This window comes from Lampetra planeri, chromosome 32 (genome assembly GCF_965212315.1).
Source record: "Lampetra planeri chromosome 32, kcLamPlan1.2.h2, whole genome shotgun sequence".
Taxonomy (NCBI): Eukaryota; Metazoa; Chordata; class Hyperoartia; order Petromyzontiformes; family Petromyzontidae; genus Lampetra; species Lampetra planeri.
Window position 1 is genome coordinate 6,838,175 of NC_136138.1, and position 23,431 is coordinate 6,861,605.

The window sequence follows — 23,431 nt, forward strand, 5'->3', positions numbered from 1 at the left end:
GTTTAACTGCTGCCTCTGTGCGTTGTGCACCATTGACTATTTACAAATTTTTTATTTTACCTTGCAAGGCCTGCTGCGCTATGTAGCTCTTTTTCAGAAGCGACCTGGTTGTCACAGACGATCGCTCAACGAAGTGGCTTATCATCACGTGGAAATTTATCGCAGCCAAAACACTCAAAACGCATGTTGATTCTAAATGTGGAGGGAAAAACCGGAAGAACCGGAGAAAAATCCACGTGACCACGGGGAGAATGTGCAAACTCCAAATATACAGCCGTAAGGGTCGGGATCGAACCCACGGCCTCCTGTATACCAGGCGAGGTAGTTAACATCTTAGTCTTTAGTTGTTTTTGGCTCAAACTCTGTCCATCCTCCCCTGGTCTTCAACTTCTTCAGTTCACTTTTGCTAAGCAGCAGCAATGCTCCTTTTGCTGCCTGTGTAGGTCGCTTTCCCAACATCCTTCCTGCCTTTAAGAATTCCACCAAGATTTCACCACCGACAGTGACCCATTCCAGGGCTTTTGCCTCATCTCGGTTATTGTAATCGGACTTCAGCCAGCTCGGGAGCATTCTCTTTGCCCTCCCTTCGCCCACATCTCTCACGTGTTGTTTCCACTTTTCGCTTGACTTCCCTGTTCACAGTCAAAGTTGTGGCCGCATACAGTGAGTGCATGAAACACCAATCAATGCCCATCCTTATCTTAGTTTGGTAGTTGGCTTTGCATGCGCTTGTGCGTGTGTAAGACTACGTGTGTGTGGAGCGGTGGCGCAATGGTTATCAGACTGGGTTGCCAACCCAGCGGCCCACGTTTCATTTCCCGGCCACGGCAAACATCGGTGGCGGTTAACGGAACCAGTCCATTGACCTCTCCCTTGCCTACTCGCGCTTCATTAAGTAACTGGTAAGGCATGCAAAACATCAGCACCGGTAGAGACGAATGCGGCCAGGCATGGTGCCGTGCACACCACACCCGCTCGTGCGCCGTGCCAGCCTCTCGTAGGTGCTCGCTAACAGCACTTGGCCCAGCACTCTTGTGTCGGCTACATGGGTGGTTGTTTGTGTTTGTATTTGTGTGTGTGCAGCGATAATACGCATGCTGCTGGCCGGGGCTATAACGGTGCTGGTGCTATATTTAGGCCACCGGATGATGGGCAACAAGTTTCACAAGAATCTGCGATTCCTCGTCGAAGGTAAGAACCGAGTACCGGAATGTAGCGGCGAAGGCGACAGTGATGCGTGAAGGCAAAGGCCCTCGGACTAATTAAACCAATCTGGCCAGGTCTCTTAAATCTCCGCCACACCCCTCCACCCATGCCCATGAACGCCCTGCCCAGTGTTGTTCGTGATGCGGAGGCGATGGCGGCGGTGTCTTTTAAACCCCACCTCAACCCGTGTTGATTTTGTCCCACGTTCGGTTTTCGAAAGCAGCTCCCCTCGTACCTTAGGGGTGCCACGGTGGCGAGATGTTAACGAGCTCGCCCGGGTATACAGGACGTCGTGAGTTTGATCCCGACCCTGACCCTGTATATTTAAAGTTTGCATGTTCTCTCCGTGATCACGTGCTATACATTTCCACATAAGCCACTTCGTTTGTGGTCTGGTCACTTCTGAAATGGAGTTATGTAGCTCAGTGGGCCTTACCTGGTAAAATATAAAGAAATTGTTTAGTTTAGTTTTTGCACACTTTTGCAAACAATTTATATCTTTATCTTGACTTAAAGTTTTGTGACTGCCGGAATTCATATTCTTTGGGTCTTTCGGTAAAGTCACGTAGATATGAGACATTTTTTAAATTATTTTTTCTATCTATGGGACTTTACCGAAAGACCCAACGAGTATTATGTCTTTATGTTTGTGATGCACAGTGCTTTCAGTACCTTTCCGGCACCTCCAATTATCATGGTTGGCTACGTATGGTGCAAACGAAGTTCAACATGCATACGTACTTATGGGAAAGGTTAAATAATCTTCTTAAACTAGAAACCTCATTCTGTTTTGGAGGATGCAGCGGTTAGAGCACAAAAGTCTCACAATTGGAAGGTTGTAGGTTCAATACCCGGTCGGGCACGGGCACGGGCGTGGGGGGAGGGATCAGCTGAGCCTTAACTCATCCCTCTGGCAAATTCATCCTTGATTTAGTTTTTTCTGTCTATAGATTTAAGCGGGGTTGGAGGGGGAAGAGCTTAAATATACGCTGCCAAGCGTGGTGGTGTTCATTCAGACGCTGTCTTTCCGACAGACCTGTTCTTCACCTGAGGATGGCTGCTTGCGTTGTGGCCGAAACGTCGTGAGAATTATTTTATTATGTTTTATTTTTATTATTTTATTATTTCCCTTCTACGTGACTTTACCGAAATAACCAAGAAGATGAATCCCTGCAGTCACGAAAGCTTTAAATCGGAATTTATGAGATACATTTTTACCTGTGGTACCCGACTGTTAAGGGGAGGAGGCCTCAACTTCTGCCTGTAGATCACAGAGCAGGCAACTCATTTCAGTTTGGATGAATCTATACCCTCCCAATGATACCATCACACCCTTGGGTGAAGTGTTCGCACCTCTGCCCAGACGAAGGGTCATTGCCCGAAACGTTGCATCCTACCGCGTTATCGGGATTACGAGACACGCTCCATTCCCCCGTGTTGTAAAGCAACAGTTGGGGGTGCCTAATTTTAAAACGAATTTCTTTAGAACCACATTTGGTGTTTTAGTTTATATTCTTGGTTCTTTCGGTAAAGTCACGTAGCACGGTTGGCTATGTACAATGCGACAGAAGTTCAACATACATACGTAGTTTCGTTTGTTGTCCTTCCCACCGTACCTCCGATTAGCACGGTTGGCTATGTACATTGCGAAAGAAGTTCAACATATGTACACACACACAATCCAGGGGATTGTGTAAATGTGGCACCTGATTTGCGTAATTTTTTTTGCCACTGGGCACATGTATGGGTATGTCTTTCCAGAGTACCATATCTTCTCTGGAGAGTATGACACATTTATATTTTCTCCTCTTTAGTGCATTGTTGTTGACTTTTTCTAATGCGTGCTTGTACACCACTGGTAATGGAGTGTCACGGTTCGTTGTATAAATTGACACAACATTTATCGCCGTCGTCGCAAGTGTCAAAACACTCGTGTGGAATTCCGCGATGCGGTATACTCTCCATGCAAGTTTTGAACATTTTTCTCTTCTCTGTCTTGTCGCCTCCAGACACAAATGGCGCTCCTTCTCGACGATCAGGTTAGTAGTGAGTAACTCCGTGGCGTTGGGTGCGTTCCGGTGGGGATTACAGTGCTCTGTAAAAAAAAAACATCAGCAGTTTCTGAAAATTTGCATTTTGTGGTTATAGGTCACCATAAAACAAATAATTGGAGCAAACGTGAAAGGCTGACCGCAAATGTGACTGACAGAAGGCCCACTCTGCACTTCTTCAGGAACTGCCGATGGGGTTTTCTTTAAAGGCGGAGTGCTCTTTACATGTTTCTGCGTGTTGTTTGTACCTCGTGGTTATCCGGCCTGCACTTGTTCTTTGATGATGGGGGTTTCTAAATCTTTTTTTTTATTAGCAATAGAGTTTCGTTTTATAAAGTATCCTGATTTCAACCGAATCAACATCCATCAGTGGCAAATGAGCATTCTCGAGAAAGAAAGAATACATGGCTAACTGTTTTTTAGATAGCAGATATCTAAAAGTTACTGTTTTAACTCAATTTCCTGGCACGGCAGTTCTAACAATGGTGCAAGTTTCCTAAGTCCCCCCCCCTGAACGCCTCTGTCCGCCCAGCGGTATAAGCAGGGCACGCCACAGTTAGTCGATCAGCGGGCAGGTTAAGTGCAGTGGTGGGGTAAAGTGTGAGTACCCACCACCTTCCTTCGAAGAGGTCTCGCCACCGTACAATGAATAAGTCGAACACCTCTCGAGGATGGCCCTTCTGCCAGCAGTGGCATGAGCAAGCACTTGCAGGGGCTGCACCTTTACCGTTTAACCGTCGATGTGGAGGAAGAGGCAATCGTTCAAAGGCTGAGATCTTGGCCGAGATCTTGAGTTGACTTAAGCAGGGGCAGGGAGTCAACAGAGATCGCACTAGGGCTGATTTCTCTGACCTCTCTCTCTGTGCTGTGAAGAAGGGCAATTGCCCAGAATGTCACCTTTTATGTATATGTTTTCCTTTTATTTTAAAGGCCACACTGTTAATGACTAACGTGTCTGTTTGGTGTTATTTTTGTTCGTCCACCACTGCCAAATGGAGTGGCGTCATCACCAAATAATCTGTTAGATTGGACTTGGTTAGTTTTCAGACTGCACGCTATGCCTCTGCCAATATAAACGCAATCTGCGTTTTCCTAACCCGGACTTTAGCTCTCAAAATCTGAGAAGCCACGAAACTACGTTGTCATACGCCGAGGACAAGCGTCTTCGAATTTGGTGAAAGTTCCTTCCGACCGTGGAACCTCATGAGCCAAATCCTGCGTCCTTTCCTGCAAGAACCATCTGTTCCCTCAACCCTTTTCCCCGTTCCAATTATGTACGTACGTGTACATCATACAACGTAATAATATCTTGAATCTGTACCGAGGCTCCCACGAGGCCAATGCGTGAGGGCGCGTATGGCACCTTCTTTCGCCAGCTATCGCGGGGTGGCGGTTATGTCGCTACGGTTACAATGTCTCTTAAATAAACGGCGCTATGCCTCTGAATAAAATGAACACAAACTGCTTGCGTTTTCAGAGATTCGGCGGTGAACGGGACCCATCCTGCAACTTGCAGATGTTTCAGAATGAGAAAGGTTTAATCCGGCAACATTGTCTTTGATGACTCCAGATTGATTACTTAGACATTTTTAGTGTTTTTATATATATAAAAAAAACATTTGTTAACTAGCACATCGCCCATGAAGGAGGGGGGGGGGCTACCGAGAGCGAATCGATTCAACGCAGGCAAAACTCTGGAGCGGACTCGTGATATCTGTCTGCTTATATGTCTGTCTATAGTTTTCTGGTTAGATTTTTGCTGCTATTTCTTTTATACCTGATAATGATTGCTTGTGTTGCAATCGAAACGTCGTATGCTATTATTTAATTTATTATTTTATCTTTATACGTGACTTTACCGAAAGAACCAAAGAGTAATTCCTGCAGTCACGAAAGCTCCAAATTAAGATTCGACCATCGGTGTCTCAACAGCCAAGTCGGGGCTTGCTAGTTTCAGCCGTTGCTGGCGAACTGCCCGATGTTTATGAGCGAGAACTTCCTCCTGCAAAGAGATGTGTTCTCGTTCTTGAATAACAGTCTTTGAGTCTCCATGTACTCTCGCCGCCCGGTTGAAATAAAGGCTCTGACGTTTTTCTCGGCAAGCACGTTTGGATTAGGTATCTTGCCTTGCAGGTGAGGTGGGGGTGGGGGGTTGAAATGAATATGAAGGTTTTGTTGCTTCGGTTACAGTCACCGTTGCTTCGATGTTAGCTTCAAGACAGCCGGTGTAACAGCGGCTTGCCACGCGGCGTTGTGGATTACCCACGCACAGTACATACTGGAAACGTTTTTTTTTCCTTCAGCTCTTTTGTGTCAATCCACTGCTGCAGGAAGCTATTCCCATGCCCTGTTGGCAGTGAAGGATATTTTACCATAATTCACTGCCAGAGGGGTGGGTTGGTGAAGGGGCAGGAAGCATAGCTATAGATTTTGCTGGACTGCCCTCTGCTGCTCACAATGTAGACCCGCAGCAGTAGCCTGTATCAGCCGATTGTTATGCATTGTGATTGCTCATCTCACTGAATTGGGTGCATTCTGGGTGATTTGGTCATAGGCCAGAAATCCCGAGCAACAGGTTGGATTGACGGGCACGTCGCTAGCAGGGACAATGGCCGGTAGTCAAGACAATGAAACAAGGACACGCCTGAGTACGACCTCCGTGGAGACGGAGCGATCATGTCCATTCATGTACAGGAGCGAAGATGCATTGTGGCATCGCGGGGTGGTGATGGCATGGAAAGGCCATCATCCAGCAGTGGATAGGTGGACATGGCTGATGATGACGACGATAAATGCGATGTTCATGATGAATGTGGTGGGGAGTTTTTTTTACTGGTTTATTAGGTTTGCGTGCTACGTGGTAAATGTTTATGCAACAAATCACAAGGCTGTCCAAGCGGGCCGCCCCATTTACGAGTACAGTCCTTGAAAGTGCACGGCCATTCCCGACACCTAAGCGTAACCAGTCAATGATTTTCTCTTGCGTATGATGGCAATGTGTTCAGGAGCTAAATGCCAATGTCGAGGTCTCCTAGTCACGACGAAGAGAGAGCTTCAAGAGACGAGAGTTCGTGGAGTTTTTCTGTTCCTCCTCCGTTGAAGGGAGTGCAGACTACAGTCGTTTTACTGTGCGGGCCCTAGTTTTGGGCTGCATGATCACATTAGCACTGGCATGTCTTTCATTTTCCAACGATGTCGTCTGGCTGAAAGAAATAATCTATAAATGTAAATAACAAACTTATACATTCAAAGCACAAGAAGCCATGGTGGCAAATTCTATCGGTGCTCCACATCACGGCTTCCTTCCTTCCTTCTGCTAGGTCAGCTAGTTGTTGCAAAGTTGTCACCAGACCTTCAAGAACCACTCTAACCGTTTCTTCATCACCACCGCCATCACTGTCATCTAGTTTTGGGGGCTTCCCCTTGGTCTCCGACTTTTGGGTGCGACTCTGTAACCTGCCCCCTCCATCATTTAAACGTGTCCCACCTATCTCAACCTCCATGTCGTGTTTTCACGCAAAACTCCGGTCATCCTCGCTTTGGCTTTTTACCTAGCCATCGAACAAAGACGGTGGTGGTCACTACATCGCGCGCTTTCAGATGCGCTTCTGCGGCCGTCTGGAACGCTCTTCCTTCCCATATTAGGAAGCCACCGGAGCTGCGTACTTTTAAATCATCTCGATTTAAAACTAATTTCTTTAGAGCTGATGTTTGTGTTTAGTGTGTTGTCCCTCCCCCACACCTCCGATGAGCACGGTTGGCTACGTACGGTGCGAAAGAAGTTCAACATACGTGCATGATTACATTAACAGCAGGTTCTTGTCGCTTTTTTTAGTCGATCACAGGTCGCGTGCGTTGGGCTAAAGTGTGCGTACTCGCATGTATCCCCCTAAGATGTCTGGCCTATCGTGGAAGAGTAGGAGAGAGCCACAGGAGGGCCCTCGTGAGACACTTGTGGGCGCAGCAACTTCTGGAAGTAGTGCCCCAAGGAAGCAATTGCTTCGCCTGCACCCATCACCTCGTGCTCACTTTTCATGGGCATCTCGATACCATGCAGACAGGGTGCATGCGACGTCCGTGCCAACAACCCCACTCTCACCTTCACGATGCGTTCTAAAAACGAAACAATTTAGACTGATTTTTTTTAATTTTACCAGGTAAGGCCGACCGATCTCTTTTTAGCTCTTTTTTTCAGAAGCGACCTGGCTATCGCAAATGATAGCTCAACGTGGGTTATCACGCGGAAATTTATAGCAGCCAAATACTCTTGAATGCATTTTTCTAAATGTGGAGGGAAAAACCGCGGAGGACCCGGAGAAAAATCCACACGACCACGGGGAGAACATGCAAACTCCAAATGTACAGGCGTCAGGGTCAGGATCGAACCCACGACCTCCCGCATACCGGGCGAGACAGTTAGCATCTCGCCACCAATGTCACCCTTAACATCTCGCCACCGTATTTGATCATGCCCATCTTTACGTTTGCCTGCTTTCTCGTTTTGTTTGTTTTTAATGTGCGTTGAATCGCAGACCCGAAGCTGCCCAGTTACAAATGCGGGCTTGCCGAGGCGTGCCCGGAGAAACACTTCGCCTTCCGGTTGCTCTCCGGGGCAGCCAACATCGTGGGACCTAAAATCTGCCTGGAGGATCAGATGTGAGTCCTTCTCTACACACATGCAGCCGACGCAACAGCCACACAGCCATTCTACTGTCACAGCAGCAGAGGTCGCAAACGGGTTTTGATTCCTTACCCGTACCCGTACCCGGCCGCACCAGGGTCGCAAACGGGTACCCGTACCCGGCCGTACCCTTACCCTACCCGTACCCAGCTGGGTACGGGTAGGGTACCGGGTACCCGATTGCGACCTCTGGGATGAATCCATGTTGCAGGCGCGGGTGGGTTGATTCTAGGAACTTGAATTGTGAGAAGAGACAAGACATTGGGAAATGAGTGACAAATGGTTACTCACCAGTGACTCACGGTCTACCCGTACCCGGCCGCACCAGGGTCGCAAACGGGCACCCGTACCCGGCCGGGTACGGGTAGCCGGGTATCGGGTAGGGTACGGGTATCGGGTACCCGGTTGCGACCTCTGCACAGCAGTAGAGGCAGGGAGGGAGGGGCAGAAGGGAGGGGGGGGGCAGTAGGGGGCTGAGCTCTCCCCACCGCCTACTAGAGGCTCAGCCCTACCTTTTACATTCTTAGGCCTGTTTCCTCAGTCAAGCCTCTCGGCTCAGGCTTGGCCCTCGCTCAAGTGAGACAAGTTAAACGTGACTCAAAGCCAAGCTGGCTCGGAGCCATGCTGTACTTGAGCAGGCTCCGAGCATGGTCTCTCAGTCATGCTCAGGGTATATCCACGAGCCCGGGCTCGAGCCTGTGGCTGGCGGCGCTCATTCTTATGCAACTTTGAAAGCTACTTGGCGGCTCAAAAATTATTAAACTAAACAATTTTGTTTTCACCAGGTAAGGCCCACGGAGCTATATATAGCTCTTTTGCAGAAGCGACCTGGCCACAAATGATCACCCAACGAAGTGGCTTATCATCGTGCGGAAATGTACAGCAGCCAAATGCTTTAAACGTTTGTTGATTCGAAATGGAGAGGGAAAAACCAGAGGACCCGGAGAAACATCCACACGACCACAGGGAGAACATGCAAACTCCAAATATACAGGCATTAGGATCGGGGTCAAACCCACAACCTCCTGTATACCAAGTGAGGTAGTTAACATCTCACCACCGCGGCGCCCACGGGAAGAGAGTTTCACAACATCTGTGTGCGGTGATCCACCAACCCTCGCTGCAGCCTCCACAGTGCAGGATCACAGCCACGTGTCGCCTAGAAACACCACTGCCCGGCCAAGGCTGTGTTTTGTGATGAATGCAGCGTACCTGCTGTGGGCAGCAGAGGGCAGTGCTGCAAAACCGTTTGCTGCAATGTACCGTGCAACAACAGGGCAAATCTAACTCCACGACCCACACGGTGTGGGGAGGCCATCATCCAGCAGTGGATTAACATGTATATTCCATTTGTTCAAGTTACAATGTATGCAAATTATATGTATAATTGGTATATTTCGGCTCAACCGCCTTTTCATAGCACGGCGATACAGCAGAAGCTGTATATTAGGACATTACATGATAAAAATAGCTCTGATATGAGAAAACACAATGCTTACATTACACTGGTGGGGGGTGAAGGCAAGGGAAACTTCTGATATATTCATGAGTCTGCTCCTTGGTGGTGGCGGCGACGAGAGGCCTTCATCTCGCAGTGGATCGATCACGGCTGATAACGATCATAATATCAGGCCGGTGGAAGTGGACGAAACTACAAGCGAGATGTGAGAAAACGAGACAGAATGAAATCGCAACCCCCAAATCTTGACAGTTCATAGAATCACGGTGGGGGGACGGTGGGGGGTGGGCAGGCGGGTGTGAATCCTGACATATCCTGGTACTTGCGCTTGACAAATCGCGGGCATTTTTGGTCGCACAGCGCAGGCCTCTGTCTTGAATCTGCATGCATGACAAACGTAATCCGGCGCGAATTTTCCACGGTTACTCAAGACGCGCGAGTGCGTGTCCGATGTGAGCGACGTCAATTGTACGGAGGCTTATCAATCGTTCAATTAGCCGCCGCCTCCTCCTCCACCGGACATGCGACCCTGCCTGCCGGGGGAAATCGTTTTTGTCTGACAAGTTTTTTTTTTGCCGCACATGTTCGGCAGTCCGTTGTGAGGCTTTTCCAAGGGAATCGGCATCTTGCGGCTGCGGTGCCGCACGCGACTCTTGTTTTTGTTGAGGACTGCAGTGCGCGGCTCTTGAAATTCAAAATAAATGGCTCCTCCTTGTTGGTTGCCGACCCCTGACCATGGAAGTCCGGTTTACCATTGGCAGGGGTCGGGCAGCCTGCGGCTCTGTAGTAGCACACGGCTCATTAAGGACCTTTACGTGACCTTATTTATTAAGAAACACAGTTTCGTGTTCACCACTTGCATTGTGGCTTTTCAAATGTTGGGGGGTGTTTTTAGCGAATTCGAAAATAATGCTTGTTGTTGTTTTGGTTGCCGACCCCTGGGCTTTGCCGACGTTGAAAGTGTTCGCCACATTGCCGTGCGCCGTTGATGAGTGGCTTTGTGGCTTTTTGTTGTTGAATGTGGTTTTTTTTTCTCTAAAACAGCGGTGTGAGTTTACTTGCCCTTTTAAATATGCACATTGTGTGTTGTCGCTCTTGTTTAAAACTTTCAGAACACAAAGCTATTTACCAGACCACCTAATGTTGCCATCCTTTAAATACAAATAAAAAAAGATATATACTTATTGCAGTTATTTTGATAAAGCACAAAACAATGCTTTAATCTGATAAGCATTTAAATATGGCACATGACTTTCGTTCGCACCCTTTTTTTTACACTCGATTTGTGTGTGTGATGCATCAAATAGGTTCACGCGGTTGTGCCGTGCGGCTCTCCGATGCATTTTTCGGTTGTAGCGAGCACTCTTCGGTGCGATGTCTGACATTTCGCTCTCCGCGTCCTGCGATTTTCTTTTTGTACAGAATTATGAGCAGCGTGAAAAACAACGTCGGGAGGGGGATGAATATGGCTGTGGTGAATGGTGAGTGAGTATCCTGGTCGGTGTCAGGCCCTTTAGCTCAATGCAGGAATTTGTTCATATGGCAGACCGTCGATTGTATTTGCTAGAAGTTTCAAACAATAACGTAACTGAATTAGTTTATATATATATTCGTAGTGTCATCCTATTACATTCTCTTGTATGTATGTTGAACTTCTTTCGCACCGAACAAAGCCAGCCGTGCTGATCGTAGGTGTGGGGTAAGAACAACAAACTAAACAAAAAGCAGCTCTAAGGAAACGAGTTATCAATCTATATTTAAAAGTGCATAGCTCCAATGGCTTCCTAATATTGGAAGGAAGAGCGTTCCAGACAGCCGCAGAAGCGCATCTGAAAGCGTGCGACGCAGTGACCATCTTTCTTCGATGGCGAGCCAAAAGCCGTTGCTGCGAAGATGCCATAAGTTCACGCGGTTGTCCTACGACTTCAAATTTAATTCCTTTGCAACTCCTTTGCTGTCTTTGTCTCTCCCTTTTTGTCTGGCCACAGGAATGACGGGTGAACTCACGATTACAAAGTCAGTGGACATGTGGGGAGGGGGTAAGCGAAGGGTGTCGGAAGAAAAATAATTCTCGTTTTCCTCCTTAAGCGTTTCCTTCAATAAAATATCTTTACCCGGGTAAAATTGTAAATGTTGTGGATTCACTCTTCAATACACCGGTGGGCTAAAGTAGTGAACTATTTTGTCTTTTGTCAACGTGACACTTTTTTGCTGATTGGCCGTGTCGGGTGATGGAGGGTTACGACACATTTATAAATAACGCGATCTAACCCAAAAACGTTTATTATAAAAAAAAAATACAGCTCGCGGTATTCCACTCGCGCTGCAAACGCTCGTGCCATTGTTCCATTTACCCAGCCACTCCTCCTTCGCGACCCGGTGACCGGGTAACTCTTACGAACCAAAAATGAAAAATCAACCCGTGGTGTTACACGTCTTCGTGCCAAATTCTTTGCAAGTAAACAATAAATACGATTTTGGTATATTTTGCATTTGTTTTGCATTTGCGGTGTTCGATTAATATCCGGATCATTCCTACCACCGATTCCCACAGATTAATTATCGAGACTTTACTGTGTTTAAGGTGTATGAGTCAAGAGCGGTCCATACTTTCAACAATTTTGACCTCTTCAAAGCGATCTGTTTCACAAAGAAAGAAACTGCTTTTGTCTGGGGTTAACACGTACCTCTACGCATCTCGTGCCCTGTGCTATCTGAAACAAATTTGAGTTAAACAAAAACGTTACTTTTAAAATCAACGGGCGCTCTGTCGTACCGCTGCAGGGGGTGGAGTTGGTTACTCATTGAACTGCTGCAGGAAGCGAGGTCAATCGTAGCACGCTTGTCAAATAAAATGATTCAAAAGAAATACAATTAAAATTCCGGCTCCCACTTACACTTTGTTTGATTTCCAATTTGTCATGTTCGCTGCTTTTCAGATGTGAATGATCTCATCGTCTTCCTGAAGGGCATACAGCATGGGTCCATCGTTATGATCGCGTCCTTTGATGACGCGGCCAGCAAGTGAGTCGTTTGCTGAACGAGGATCTTCTTGAGCAAACATACATTTCATTATTATTATCATCACGTGAGTGCGTATAGTGTCTGGGGGGGGAGCGGTAGTGTAGCAGATAGCGCCATGCGCTACGAACCTGGCAGAGATCAGAGTTCGATTCCTGCCCACGGCCACCACCAGTGACGATTTATCTGTACCTGTTTAAGGGCCTCCCTGAGGTCGACCCAGCCTCAAATGAGTACCTGGTGCGATGTTTAAATTTCGCAACTTGGAACACAAAGGCGGCCGGGCGTGGTGCTGGGTACCCAACCCCCTTATGGTGCTGTGTTGGCCTTCATAGGTGCTCACTAACAGCACTTGCCCCAGAAGTATGTTAAGGCTACACGGGGGATCTTTGTCTTGTGTGGGGGGTGGGTGGTAGCGTACAGGTTAGCATGCTGCACTACGAACCCAGTGACCCGATTTCGATTCCTGCTCAGCTGAGCGATTTTTTTCTCACATTGTTTGAAGGTCTCGTTGGCCCGCTTTCGATCGCTGACCATGCACAACATTGGTGGCAATTGACATCGAAACCCTGTGTAATTCTCTTGCAGTTTTCCCAATCCTATAATTCGTGCCGGAGCACATGGAGCTAAAGGCGGTCTTGGCGTGGTGCCGTGCCACACGCCCCTCCCATGTGCCGTGCCAAGCGTAATAACGAGCGCTCCGTAATTTGGCTATCACCAAATCGCCCTGAATAATGCTCAAACTTGCCACGGCTCGGAAGTTAAACACACAGGGGGGTACCACATTTTTTGCTGGATTGGGAAACAAATATTTCCGCATTTCAGCCAGGAGGTCAATGGACGTGAATCGACTCCTGTGACACGTGGCCCCACTGGGGCTGCGGGGTATCGAGGAGTCGGCGGTACAGCAAATGGTTTCATGTCACCATCCAGTGCTGGACTTTTTAACATTTTTTTCCGAGTGTCAACCGTTTTTCATGCTGCCTGGATTTTCTCCAGGTATGCTGGTTGCCCATCCACGCTTATTGTAAGCGCCGGCCCATTATTGTCCCGCTTGTGTCCTAATCGGGCACGCGCGTGACGCCCCTGCGCAGCGAGCAAAAACATCTGGAAATTTTGTCGAGAGCGATTGAGGGTGGGGGGGGATGGTGATTTGGAGTGATGTTATTTTATTATTATTTATTGTCGTCGCTCGCAGGATGAACGACGAGGCTCGGAATTTGCTGGCGGAGTTGGGTAGCAGCTTCATCAGTGACTTGGGATTCCGTGACAGCTGGGTGTTTGTGGGAGCCAAGGGCATCAGGATGAAGAGCCCATTTGAAAGGGTAAGAAAAGACCTCTCAGTTTCTCATCTCTCTCTCTCTCTAGCTTCCTGTGATTAATTGAACGTGCGGCGACACTGTTCGAGTGATCGACTCGAGCTCGGAAAAGGTCGCGCGAGTTCAAATACCGGTCGCGGGGTCCACTTGAGCCACTCGCATTTCTCAGTGCCATTTAAAAAGGGTGCCGCTTTGTTGCGTCATGTGGTTGCCCTGTGGAAGCCTATGACCAATATGTAGATTGAGGGTTTCTTTTTTTGCATTGACATCCACAGGCAATGCCTTATCGCAGTCGAAGCTTGTGTAACTTATTTGTGCCTTTTAAAGGCAGTGTTCTTCACTCATTTTCGGAGGGGGTGGGGGGCACTTCCACCGATAAGACATCAGTGTGAGGGCCGCCAAACATTTGAAGCCACTGGTGTTTGACAGCACAATGATGGGGGGTGCGTCAGGAGCTACACTAAAGGCCACCAAAGTCCGCCAGTGGCCCCGCGGGCCTTGCAATAAAGAACCATTGCTTTAAGGTCTTAATTCATGTATGTGTTTGTGTTCATGCCTCAAGAGGTTGTTCAATAGGCATATGTACAGTGCTTTACGTACACTGTACCTATGACCCAATCAACCAGAATGGTGCACCGAGTGCCCTGGGTGACTTATGCTTTATAAATGTCCCAATTACAATTATTATACTCTGGTTCTTTCGGTAAAGTCACATAGGTATAAAATAAAATAAATCACGACGTTTCGGGCATGCTTTCCCACCTGACGCTTGTGTTGCACCCGAAACATCGTGATTTACCAACGTGACCAAAGAGTATGGATTCCTGCAGTCACGAAAGCTTCAAATCAAGATTGCAATTACTATCTCGTCAGATCCAGGAAGCCACGCAGGGTTTGAGTCTGAACATTGCTTGGATGGGCGACCACCGTTTTCGGCCGCGGGGCTACGTCATGGGGCAGGGGAGGGCAGCGCGCACTCATCAGCGCGGTAAACTATGGTCAAATAACCCCCACACGTCCGAGCACGGCGTGGGGAGGCCCTCATTTCCTTGCAGTGAATTGGAAAAAAAAGGCTCCTGTGGGACGGACTTGGCCCCTGTCGAAGGAACGTGGACATGACACCACCGGCGCAGGGTTGCGAACAGTCGATGGAAATCTTCTAGCGCTCGTTTGAACAGCAGGCCGCTTCGAAGTTATTCATAAGGTGATCACTGACGCCATCCGGGTCAGGTACAGTTGAGCTCTCTTTGTTGGACACCCTTTAAATATAAAAATAAAAACTATACTCAACTATTTTTTTTATTTTACCAGGTAAGGGCCCTCTGAGCAATATAACTTTTTTCAGAAGTGACCTCGCCACAAATGATAGCTCAACGAAGTGGTTTATCACGTGGAAATTTATCGCAGCCAAATACTCTTAAATGCACGTTTCTAAGTGTGGAAGAAAAAAACGGGGAACCTGGAGAAGAAATATCCACGTGACCATGGGGAGAGGGAAACTCGACATTGACAGGCGTCAGTATCGGAATTGAACTCGCGACATCCTGCATACCAGGCAAGGGAGTTCACATGTGCGGGGGAAACCCTGCCCATGTAACTCTCTCCACCGTAACGTTTCTGAGTCGGCATTCTGAATTGTGTAGTCGTCCGGTAAACTGCGTAGCAGCGAGTAACTGTAGACTCGTTAGGTGAAATGATGAGGCAAGATGTACATAATCAGTTGAGCGGGAGGCAACTTTGCAGTTTTGTTTAATCGATTTTCCATCTTCAACATTCTCCAGATAAGAACCGTGAATCAAATCAAATGTTACGCATGTAACTCTTCATCCTGGCATATCCAAAGTGGCGTTATCTGCTCGACATTTCATTTGACAGATGAGAGTTTATAATGGTTGGGCCCCTTCACTTAAATATGTTTGCACTAAAAGGCCAGCCCTTTTTACACCATGTAACCTACTTCTTTTGTATGGAAACTTAATATGTCTGTCTCGCTGTATCTGGCTCATGTCTTAGACCACACCTTTCTCAATTGGCGGTTTCACCTTTGCCTGGGTGTCCTTTCCTTTCACGCGGAGATACTTTACCTTTATTCATCGCGGTCGCTCCCTCATTGTTGCTATGACACTTGCTGTCAGGTTTTCCCTCGACTCGTTGTCAAGTTTCGCTCTTCGTATCGAGCCTTGCCCTTTGGGCTAAATCGTACCGGAATGCAAACGATTTTTTTTCACACATTGGGAAGCTTAGCTGGCTTGGGCCTTGATAGGTGCTTGGATGGGTGACCAGCATTCATGACAGGGCCTCTGCGCTACGTTGGCTGCAGCAAGAGCGCGGTGCAGCAAAATTAATTGTTGTACAGTATTTCTGTGTTCCTTACGTTCACCAACCCACACTGACCGGGGCCATGGTCAAATAACAATTCACCATTCCCGTGACCCACTGAGCTATACAGCTCTTTCACAGAAGCGACCTGGCCACAAATGATAGCTCAACGAAGTGGCTTAGCAAGTGGAAATTGTTAGCAGCCATATACTCTAAACACGCGTTGATTTTAAATGTGGAGGGAAAAACCGGAGGACTTGGAGAAAAATCCACGCGACCACGGGGAGAACGTGCAAAGTCCAAATATACAGCCAATCAGGGTTGGGATCAAACCTACGTCCTCCTGTATACCAGGCGAGGTAGTTAATATCTCGCCACCGTGGCACCCCAGGAACAGGGCAGCTTGGCCCCAGATCATCCTAGGGAAGAGGAAGGCCCTTCAGTAAGTCCTCGGGACATAAATAGATCTGTAGGGGAATCCATGCACTCGTACAGCTTTTCCCTCGTTATCGCGAACTTGATATCCGCGGTTTTGGCTGTCCCCAAATCGCATTTAGAACTTTACACGACTGCATCGAGAGGTAGAGAAATAAAGTTGTGAGATTAAAGTGATGAAATAAAGACGTGTTATTCCGATATTTCCTATACCCTCGTAATCTCCGGATCGTATCCTGCGCTAATGACGAGGGAGTGGAGTGCACCTCGTATGCTGCCACTAGGTGGTGGTGCGCGACTGCAATTATTTACAAGCTGTGACCGCATGGTCTGACGGCGAGTGAAACTATTGCAGGACGACGTTCCCTGAAGACGGTAAGTATGATAGCGTCCAGACGAGGTGAGCGAAGCCTCTAGATGTGGCAAATAATATGTTTAATAACGCTTTTGTTTTGTCTCTTTCACCATTGCTCTTAAACTTGTCTCGATGTCATGAGACCAAGTTCCCAGTTGGAACTCTCAAAGAGCATTGCACCTTCTTGGTTCTTTCGGTAAAGTCACGTAGAAGGAAAATAATAAAAATAAAATCATTCTCACGACGTTTCGGCCATAACGCAAGCAGCCGTCTTCAGCATTGCACCGCCACCGTTGTGCGTTAGCGAGTGGCCCGCTGAAGTAGATATCCTAGAACTGATTGAGATCCCTTCAAGTTACCTGAGCAATACGAAAAATCCGTGTAATTATACCACAGTGTGAACACACTACAAATCTCACGATTAATGTAACTGAGATTTCAACAATTGAATTCAGCCAGAATGGGCCATAAGGCGTTTTTCTCACCGGTTACTTTCACCTGAATAGAAGACTCTTCATTGGAAACCGTGTACAGCCAATCGGTACGACAGTGACACCTAACAGAGTTCACTGCAGAAGTTTGTAACTGGACATCCTCGTGTCTTTGCTTGTCGTGTTTGGAAACCAGGTGCGGTGATGCAGACTTGTGACTCAGATTTGTAAAACCCAAACATATACTGCCTTATACAGCTGCAATATGACCAGTAGATGGTAGTATAGCAAGTGGGTTAGTGAAACCCATCATTCATTTTCCAAACACCCCAATGCAGGACCCCTCCTGAAAAAGCCATGAGACTCTCAGAGAGGGTTTCCTAACTAAATAACAAATCTAAGCATAACATGATTACCCCTCTCACGATCGACTGCAATTTCCCGATCTGTGGTTTCAGTTTCGATTTAGATGTTTTTTGCAGCAAACATTGTGCGGGGTGCACCATAGCACCTCTCTGGTCCCTAGAAGAAGGGCTCTCATTGACTAATTATGTACGCAGAGAATAACTGCTTCTCACACACGATAAGCTCGATATATCTGGACCATAAACACATTCCTGCGGAGGGAGCTGGTAGGAACGTTGGGTTGCTCGGTCAATGGCCAGGGTCAACGGCGGCATGGTGTATTACGCAAATATGCCCGACTGAGGGCGGGCACAAGCCGGCGTGAGTAGGTTAAACGTTGAGTTTTATAAGGGCACCACGGGGTGACCAGCCCCTCCCCACCCAGCCCCACGCTCCCCACCCAGCTCCTCCCTGCACGACGGACGGACGGACACAATAATCCCTTGTGGGCTGGTGTAACCAGGAGGTTCCTACCAGTATAATAGATTGAACTCGATGGGTTGACATTAATACACCCCGAATACACACCTTGAACCTTTCAGAGAGAGGGGCCTCTATTTCTCCTCTGCTTGCCGCCATGGTCTGGAACTGCCTTCCCCGCCCCCCTCTCCCCCCAGTCATCCGTGCCATCGACTCCCTATTCAAATTAAAGGCTCGGGAGACAGCGTCTTGAGGCGCGGCCGCATTTCTAGAGACCGTATCAATCGACGTATCGTGCTGCCGAGTTTACGACGGGATGGTACCCGCGGTGCCACCTCAAGCGACCGCCTTTTTTCTTTTAACGGCCGCGTACGGAAGGCGCCGGCGTTAAAAACCTTGTGGTGGCAGCGAGCGGCCGTGCGCGCACGACGAGGCCGGAACGGGGTGGATGGGGGGGGAGCGTTGGGGGGGGGTCGCAGGAGGAAGGGCGTGCATTGGGAGCGTGCATTGAGGGCGTTTGTCGATGGCGGCTGACTTTGGGGTAAATCAAAGGGGAAGGGCACATCTTTTTATTTAATGGACGTCCGATTGCACGGTCGCGTTACGCACCTGGCTAATGGACATGCTGTGTTCGATTTTTACCGCTTTTTATTTTGTTTGTGTATTTAAAAAAAACCCATTGATCGTTTTTGTCCCCACTTTTACATCGTTACTGCCATTTCCTCTCTTCTTCCCCTGCCAAATGTTATCCCATTTTTGGTTTTAAAGGGAAAAAGTGTGTCAACGAGCAACACTATTCCGCAGATGTTTTCTGCATCATCAATGTTGTCCACAAAGACGAGTGATGTCGGAGGCATTTGGAATTACTATTTTTTAGGAAAGTAACAATTCTATACCCCCAATAGCAATTCCGTGATTTGTCACGATGTAAGGGTGCCAATTTATTCAACTCTTGCATGTGCGTTTGAACTTTTTCGCACCGTTCGTAGCCAACCGTGCTCATCGGAGGTGTAGGCAAAGGACAACAACGTATGACTTTCGGATGACCTTGTAATATTATTTATATTTCCTAACTTTGTACATGGCGCACTGAGATCCCTGGATGAATTGCACCTTAATGAATGCCAATTGTTTTTCTTTCTTTCGTATGGCTGCTGATGTAGATGCAGAGCAGCAACTACAATTTCACATCCAGGTGGTCAAGCCAGATAACCGTGGCAGCAGCAGCAGTTTATTGCTGCGATGTCTCCTTCATATTTGTGTATCGGGCATTGAATCATTGTACAATCTGTTCTGGATGACCCACAGTCGCACACTACTGGAGAGTTTTAAATTTTCCATTTGTGCGTCAGGTATCCGCATCTATTGCCACGGTTTGTACGGATGCGGTATAGGGTGGACCATGAGCTTCGTGGAAGATCAAAATTCGTATTTATCATTCTAGTTCGGGTTGCATGGTCAGAGTCGCACACACCTGCCACTTGCATATTTCATTTTCCGTTCATGAAGGAGGTGTGGGTGCGTGCATCGGCCTGTTGATGTCCTGGTACGCTTGACGGTTGCACCGGTGTCTTCGAGGAACACAAAATGGCCAAGAACACTTAAGTGGCTTCTTTGTTTGCGTACCTTTAACCTCGCACCTCCGTGAAGCTTGCGGACACAATGACCGCCATTCAGTGCTCGTTATCACCGGCACAATTTCCTGTGCCAAATATCCCAGAAACCTTTAGCAGCGGGGTCAGTGAAAATGGCATGGTGATGGGGGGAGGTGGTTGGGGGAGGTGTGGGGAGTTGTGGGGAGAAGTGTGAGGGTGTGGGCTGCAGGGCGGGGGGACAACCATCCCACATTGCTTTGCTTCTCATTGCCAAAACAAAAACAAGAGATCGGTACATGCTGCCGTGGTGTTACGGTTAGCGGCACACTGGGCTTGCTGTGCAGTGGTCACTGCCAGTTTGATTCCGTCTCCCAGCTCGGAAGTTTAAATGCAACGTTACAGGTTTCTTCAAGGCCTTCCCCCCCGCCCGCCTCTACCCACTCGGCAGTACAAATGGGTACACGGCAGTTAGTCGATGGCCAGCGTGGCAGATTACCGTCATCGCGTGACTTCCAGGGCGGCCTGTGAATAGTCGGCATTGACCCCTTAATGCACAACATCCGCGTGTTTTTAGAGCCGCGCCTCGAAAGCCTTTAACATCTCTCCCCCGCCCCTTTCTTTTTCCCTTCGCAGCACATCAAAAACAACAAGGAGACCAACAAATACGAGGGCTGGCCCGAGCTGATCGAACTCGAAGGATGCGTCCCACAAAAAGTGGAATGATGGAGCCCACCTTTTGCCTCCCGCAAGTTTGGGCGTCGTGCGAAACATTTTGATGCGCGCACGCGACGCGTACGTTTACCGTTTCAGGAATGTTATAAATATTTTTAATTGAAGCTATATTTAATTTAATCGGATTTACGCGTGGCGGAGAGTCTCGCTCGCCCATCCGCCGTCTGGTCTCTCTCTGTACAATCCGCGGGAACAGTTTATGTGAATCTTGTAACGATAGCCGGCTGCTTGCGCTCATTAGCCGAACGAAGCACAATTAAGTTTAATTTCGGCGTTTGGCGCGCACGCGCGCGCGAGAGAGATCGAGGTCCGTGCAATTTTCATATCATTTACCGCTCGCACACGGGGACTCTCAAGCGAAAATCTACGCCGGTTTTTTTTTTCCCTTTCCTCCCCCGGCACGTTCACTGCTCGGGTTCCCTTTGGGTCCCGTTATTATTTACAAGCCCTCCAGCAGCGGCCTACTTGGAAACACTTTGGGCTAAGCATTGCCAAGACTGTACACTAGATATGCCACTTACACATTTCTCGCGCGTCCAACGTGTACATTTTCCGCAATCAGCATTTTCTCTTTTAATTCCCGTACCCGATTGAATGTATAATGAACTTGTAGGTGATTCGTGGAGAGGGAGAGGAGGAGGTGGGGGGGTGTTCTGCTGGGTTTGATATTTATGTTGGCCTTGTTATGGTGTTGGAGTTACTTTTCTAAAAACTTTATCGCGGAGAAGTGTCAACTGTAGTGACCTCCTCCGTGGCACCAAGTGCTGCTTCAGACCATTTAGATTTTGATGTGCGAAAACCACGCCGAGCCTCTTCCTCTTTTGCAGAAGGGGGGCGGGGGGGGGGGTTGGAGGGTCCTGTTTTTAAGTTGTTTGATCAATAATTGGGAGGAAACCCGGAGTTCCCGAAGAACCCTGCGAACAGACGCGTGGGCAACGACGCTCAAAACTCTGCAACGAGTTTGTCGGCAAAACCTCCTTGCTGTACTCGCCCCCCTCCCGTAGGCACAAGCATGGCCTCGCACCGTTGCCATGTCATTCACCGGTCGACCGGAGAACCGCTCCCCCGCCCCACCCCCCCCACCGCAGAGCCACTGGCTTCCTGGCATGCCCTGGCCAGACCGTTTTGGTTAGCGATGGGCATTGATCGGGTGGGGTGGCGTGCGTAATAGTCCCCCTAATATAGTTTGTGGTTCTGTGATGTCATGCCAGTGGCAATGAGCAATAAGTTGAAGCTGGATTGTACGTACGTTTAAAAAAAAAAATAAGTGATTTGCAATCATCTTGCCGACCAGACTGCTGTGGAATCGCTTGAAACTTAAATCAAAAATACTAAATTGGACTCGTATGGATTTACTTCTAACGTTATTCTAAATCAAATAGTGCAAAATATATAAAAAAAATGTGTGCGTGCAATTGGATTGGCTGTCGTGTGGTTAGCGGTGAACTGAAACGGCAGCCTGAAGCGTGGATTATTTTTTTTTAGACACGTTAATGAAGTCTATAGAAAGGAAAAAGTTTTAATAATTAGGCTTTTGAAATCCAGCATTTGGGAGACCCTAAAACCAAATTCTTCTCCATTGGGTTGCATTTTTTTTCCCCTTTTGTAGAATACCATGACATTTTGTATGCATCGGTTTTTTAGCCAATGTTGGAAATGTAATACTTGACATGTGGGTGGCAATGCTACCTAATGTAGAGTTGTCATCATTTGAACGCCTTTTGTATACATGCCTACCGTTAAAAGTGCATATTACTCCCACGATAGGCTGTAAAACTAATGTCACGGGTTGGCTTGAAGGCCAACCATGCAGAGCCTTTGCGTGCAAAAGTATCCACGCATCGTTGTCTTCACGATTTCGTTGTGTTTGTGTTCCGGATTCGGCATCATGCCATGTTTTATATTCCAGCGCATTTGTTTTGCCGGTATCAATCCGCTGCATGACGAGAGCCTCCTTGGCCATGCCTCGTTGGCCACGTGGGATGTCTGGCCATGCATCACAACGCTGGTCAGCGTGGATTTGTTGGGTTAGGGGAGGAAGTTGCAGAACTACAATGGGTTTGGCTGCACTGCCTTCCCGTCTACTGCACACAATGTATGCGTGTTCCTCACTCATTTTCAGAGGGGGGGGGGGCGGCCCCTTTCGCCGATAAGACATCGGCTTGAGGGCCGCCACGTCGCCTGAAAAAAGGGGTGGTTTTACATTTTTTTGTATTGCTGGGGACTGCCAGTGGCCCCCCGTGGGCCTTGCAATGAATAATTCTGGTCTAATACATCTGTCTCCTCTTGCCCATGGTGTTGGCAACTCTTATGCATGGCGGCCACCAATCCGGGCACTGACCAGACTCCAACCAGCTTTGCTTCTCAATTCGGGTGCACTGCGGGTGTTTTGGTCAAAGGCCTCACTTCTACACAATTGACGCATCTGCAAGAGATGGGCTTTTAATAATTAATTAGCCTGAAAATATCCTCAACTGCCTAACCAATTTTGGTAAATTCGCCACCATTTTCATTACCTTTAATGCTAGGATAGAAGAATTCTACTCGGATCAAAACCGACACCAGGCCTCTAAATCGGTTTTATTTTTCATTGTAAAACACGAGAGCGAGACTTTAATTGGTTCTTTCTCCACAATATCGTCCCGATTTTGTGCTATCGGCGTCGTGCCACTATGGGATGTAAGCGTCCATTCGGAACCTTTGGCGGCACAGTGCAATGGAGAACGGCCCACGGGGAAAGTGGATGTCGCAGAGCTAACGCTGAGATGCTTTTTCAAGAAACCGCGGTGGGGAAATTGGCGGGACCACCGACAAAAAGATTAATTTACTGGGCACAATCGGCTCTTTCAAAGATGTTCCTTGTGGACTGGCGCGCTCGGTCTCTATCCCTGCGTGAGCTGCCGGTATGGTGCCATCGCTCACGGCGTGTTGCGCATGGGCAGTGCACGGATGAACAATAGCTGGCTCATGTGACGGTGCATCAATCAGAATCCATTCTTACC

At 48.1% G+C, this 23,431-nt stretch overlaps 1 protein-coding gene across 5 annotated transcripts in view; it reads left to right on the forward strand.

Annotated features, from left to right (window-relative positions):
- The window catches only part of LOC144729382 (protein FAM3C-like), a 37,157-nt gene extending 15,392 nt beyond the window's left edge, over positions 1 to 21,765 (forward strand). For 3 of the 5 annotated variants that reach the window (XM_078609624.1, XM_078609623.1, XM_078609622.1), the window contains 8 exons: positions 1,084 to 1,191; positions 3,216 to 3,245; positions 7,790 to 7,913; positions 10,820 to 10,878; positions 11,386 to 11,436; positions 12,337 to 12,421; positions 13,617 to 13,743; positions 20,331 to 20,646. In XM_078609624.1, the coding sequence (XP_078465750.1) occupies positions 1,084 to 1,191; positions 3,216 to 3,245; positions 7,790 to 7,913; positions 10,820 to 10,878; positions 11,386 to 11,436; positions 12,337 to 12,421; positions 13,617 to 13,743; positions 20,331 to 20,420 (674 nt within the window). In that variant the 3' untranslated portion in view covers positions 20,421 to 20,646. Of the gene's footprint in view, positions 1 to 825; positions 903 to 1,083; positions 1,192 to 3,215; positions 3,246 to 7,789; positions 7,914 to 10,819; positions 10,879 to 11,385; positions 11,437 to 12,336; positions 12,422 to 13,616; positions 13,744 to 20,330 lie in introns of those variants that run through there. The other 2 variants (XM_078609625.1, XM_078609621.1) reach the window with 2 other exon arrangements.
- The last annotated feature ends 1,666 nt before the right edge of the window (positions 21,766 to 23,431 follow it).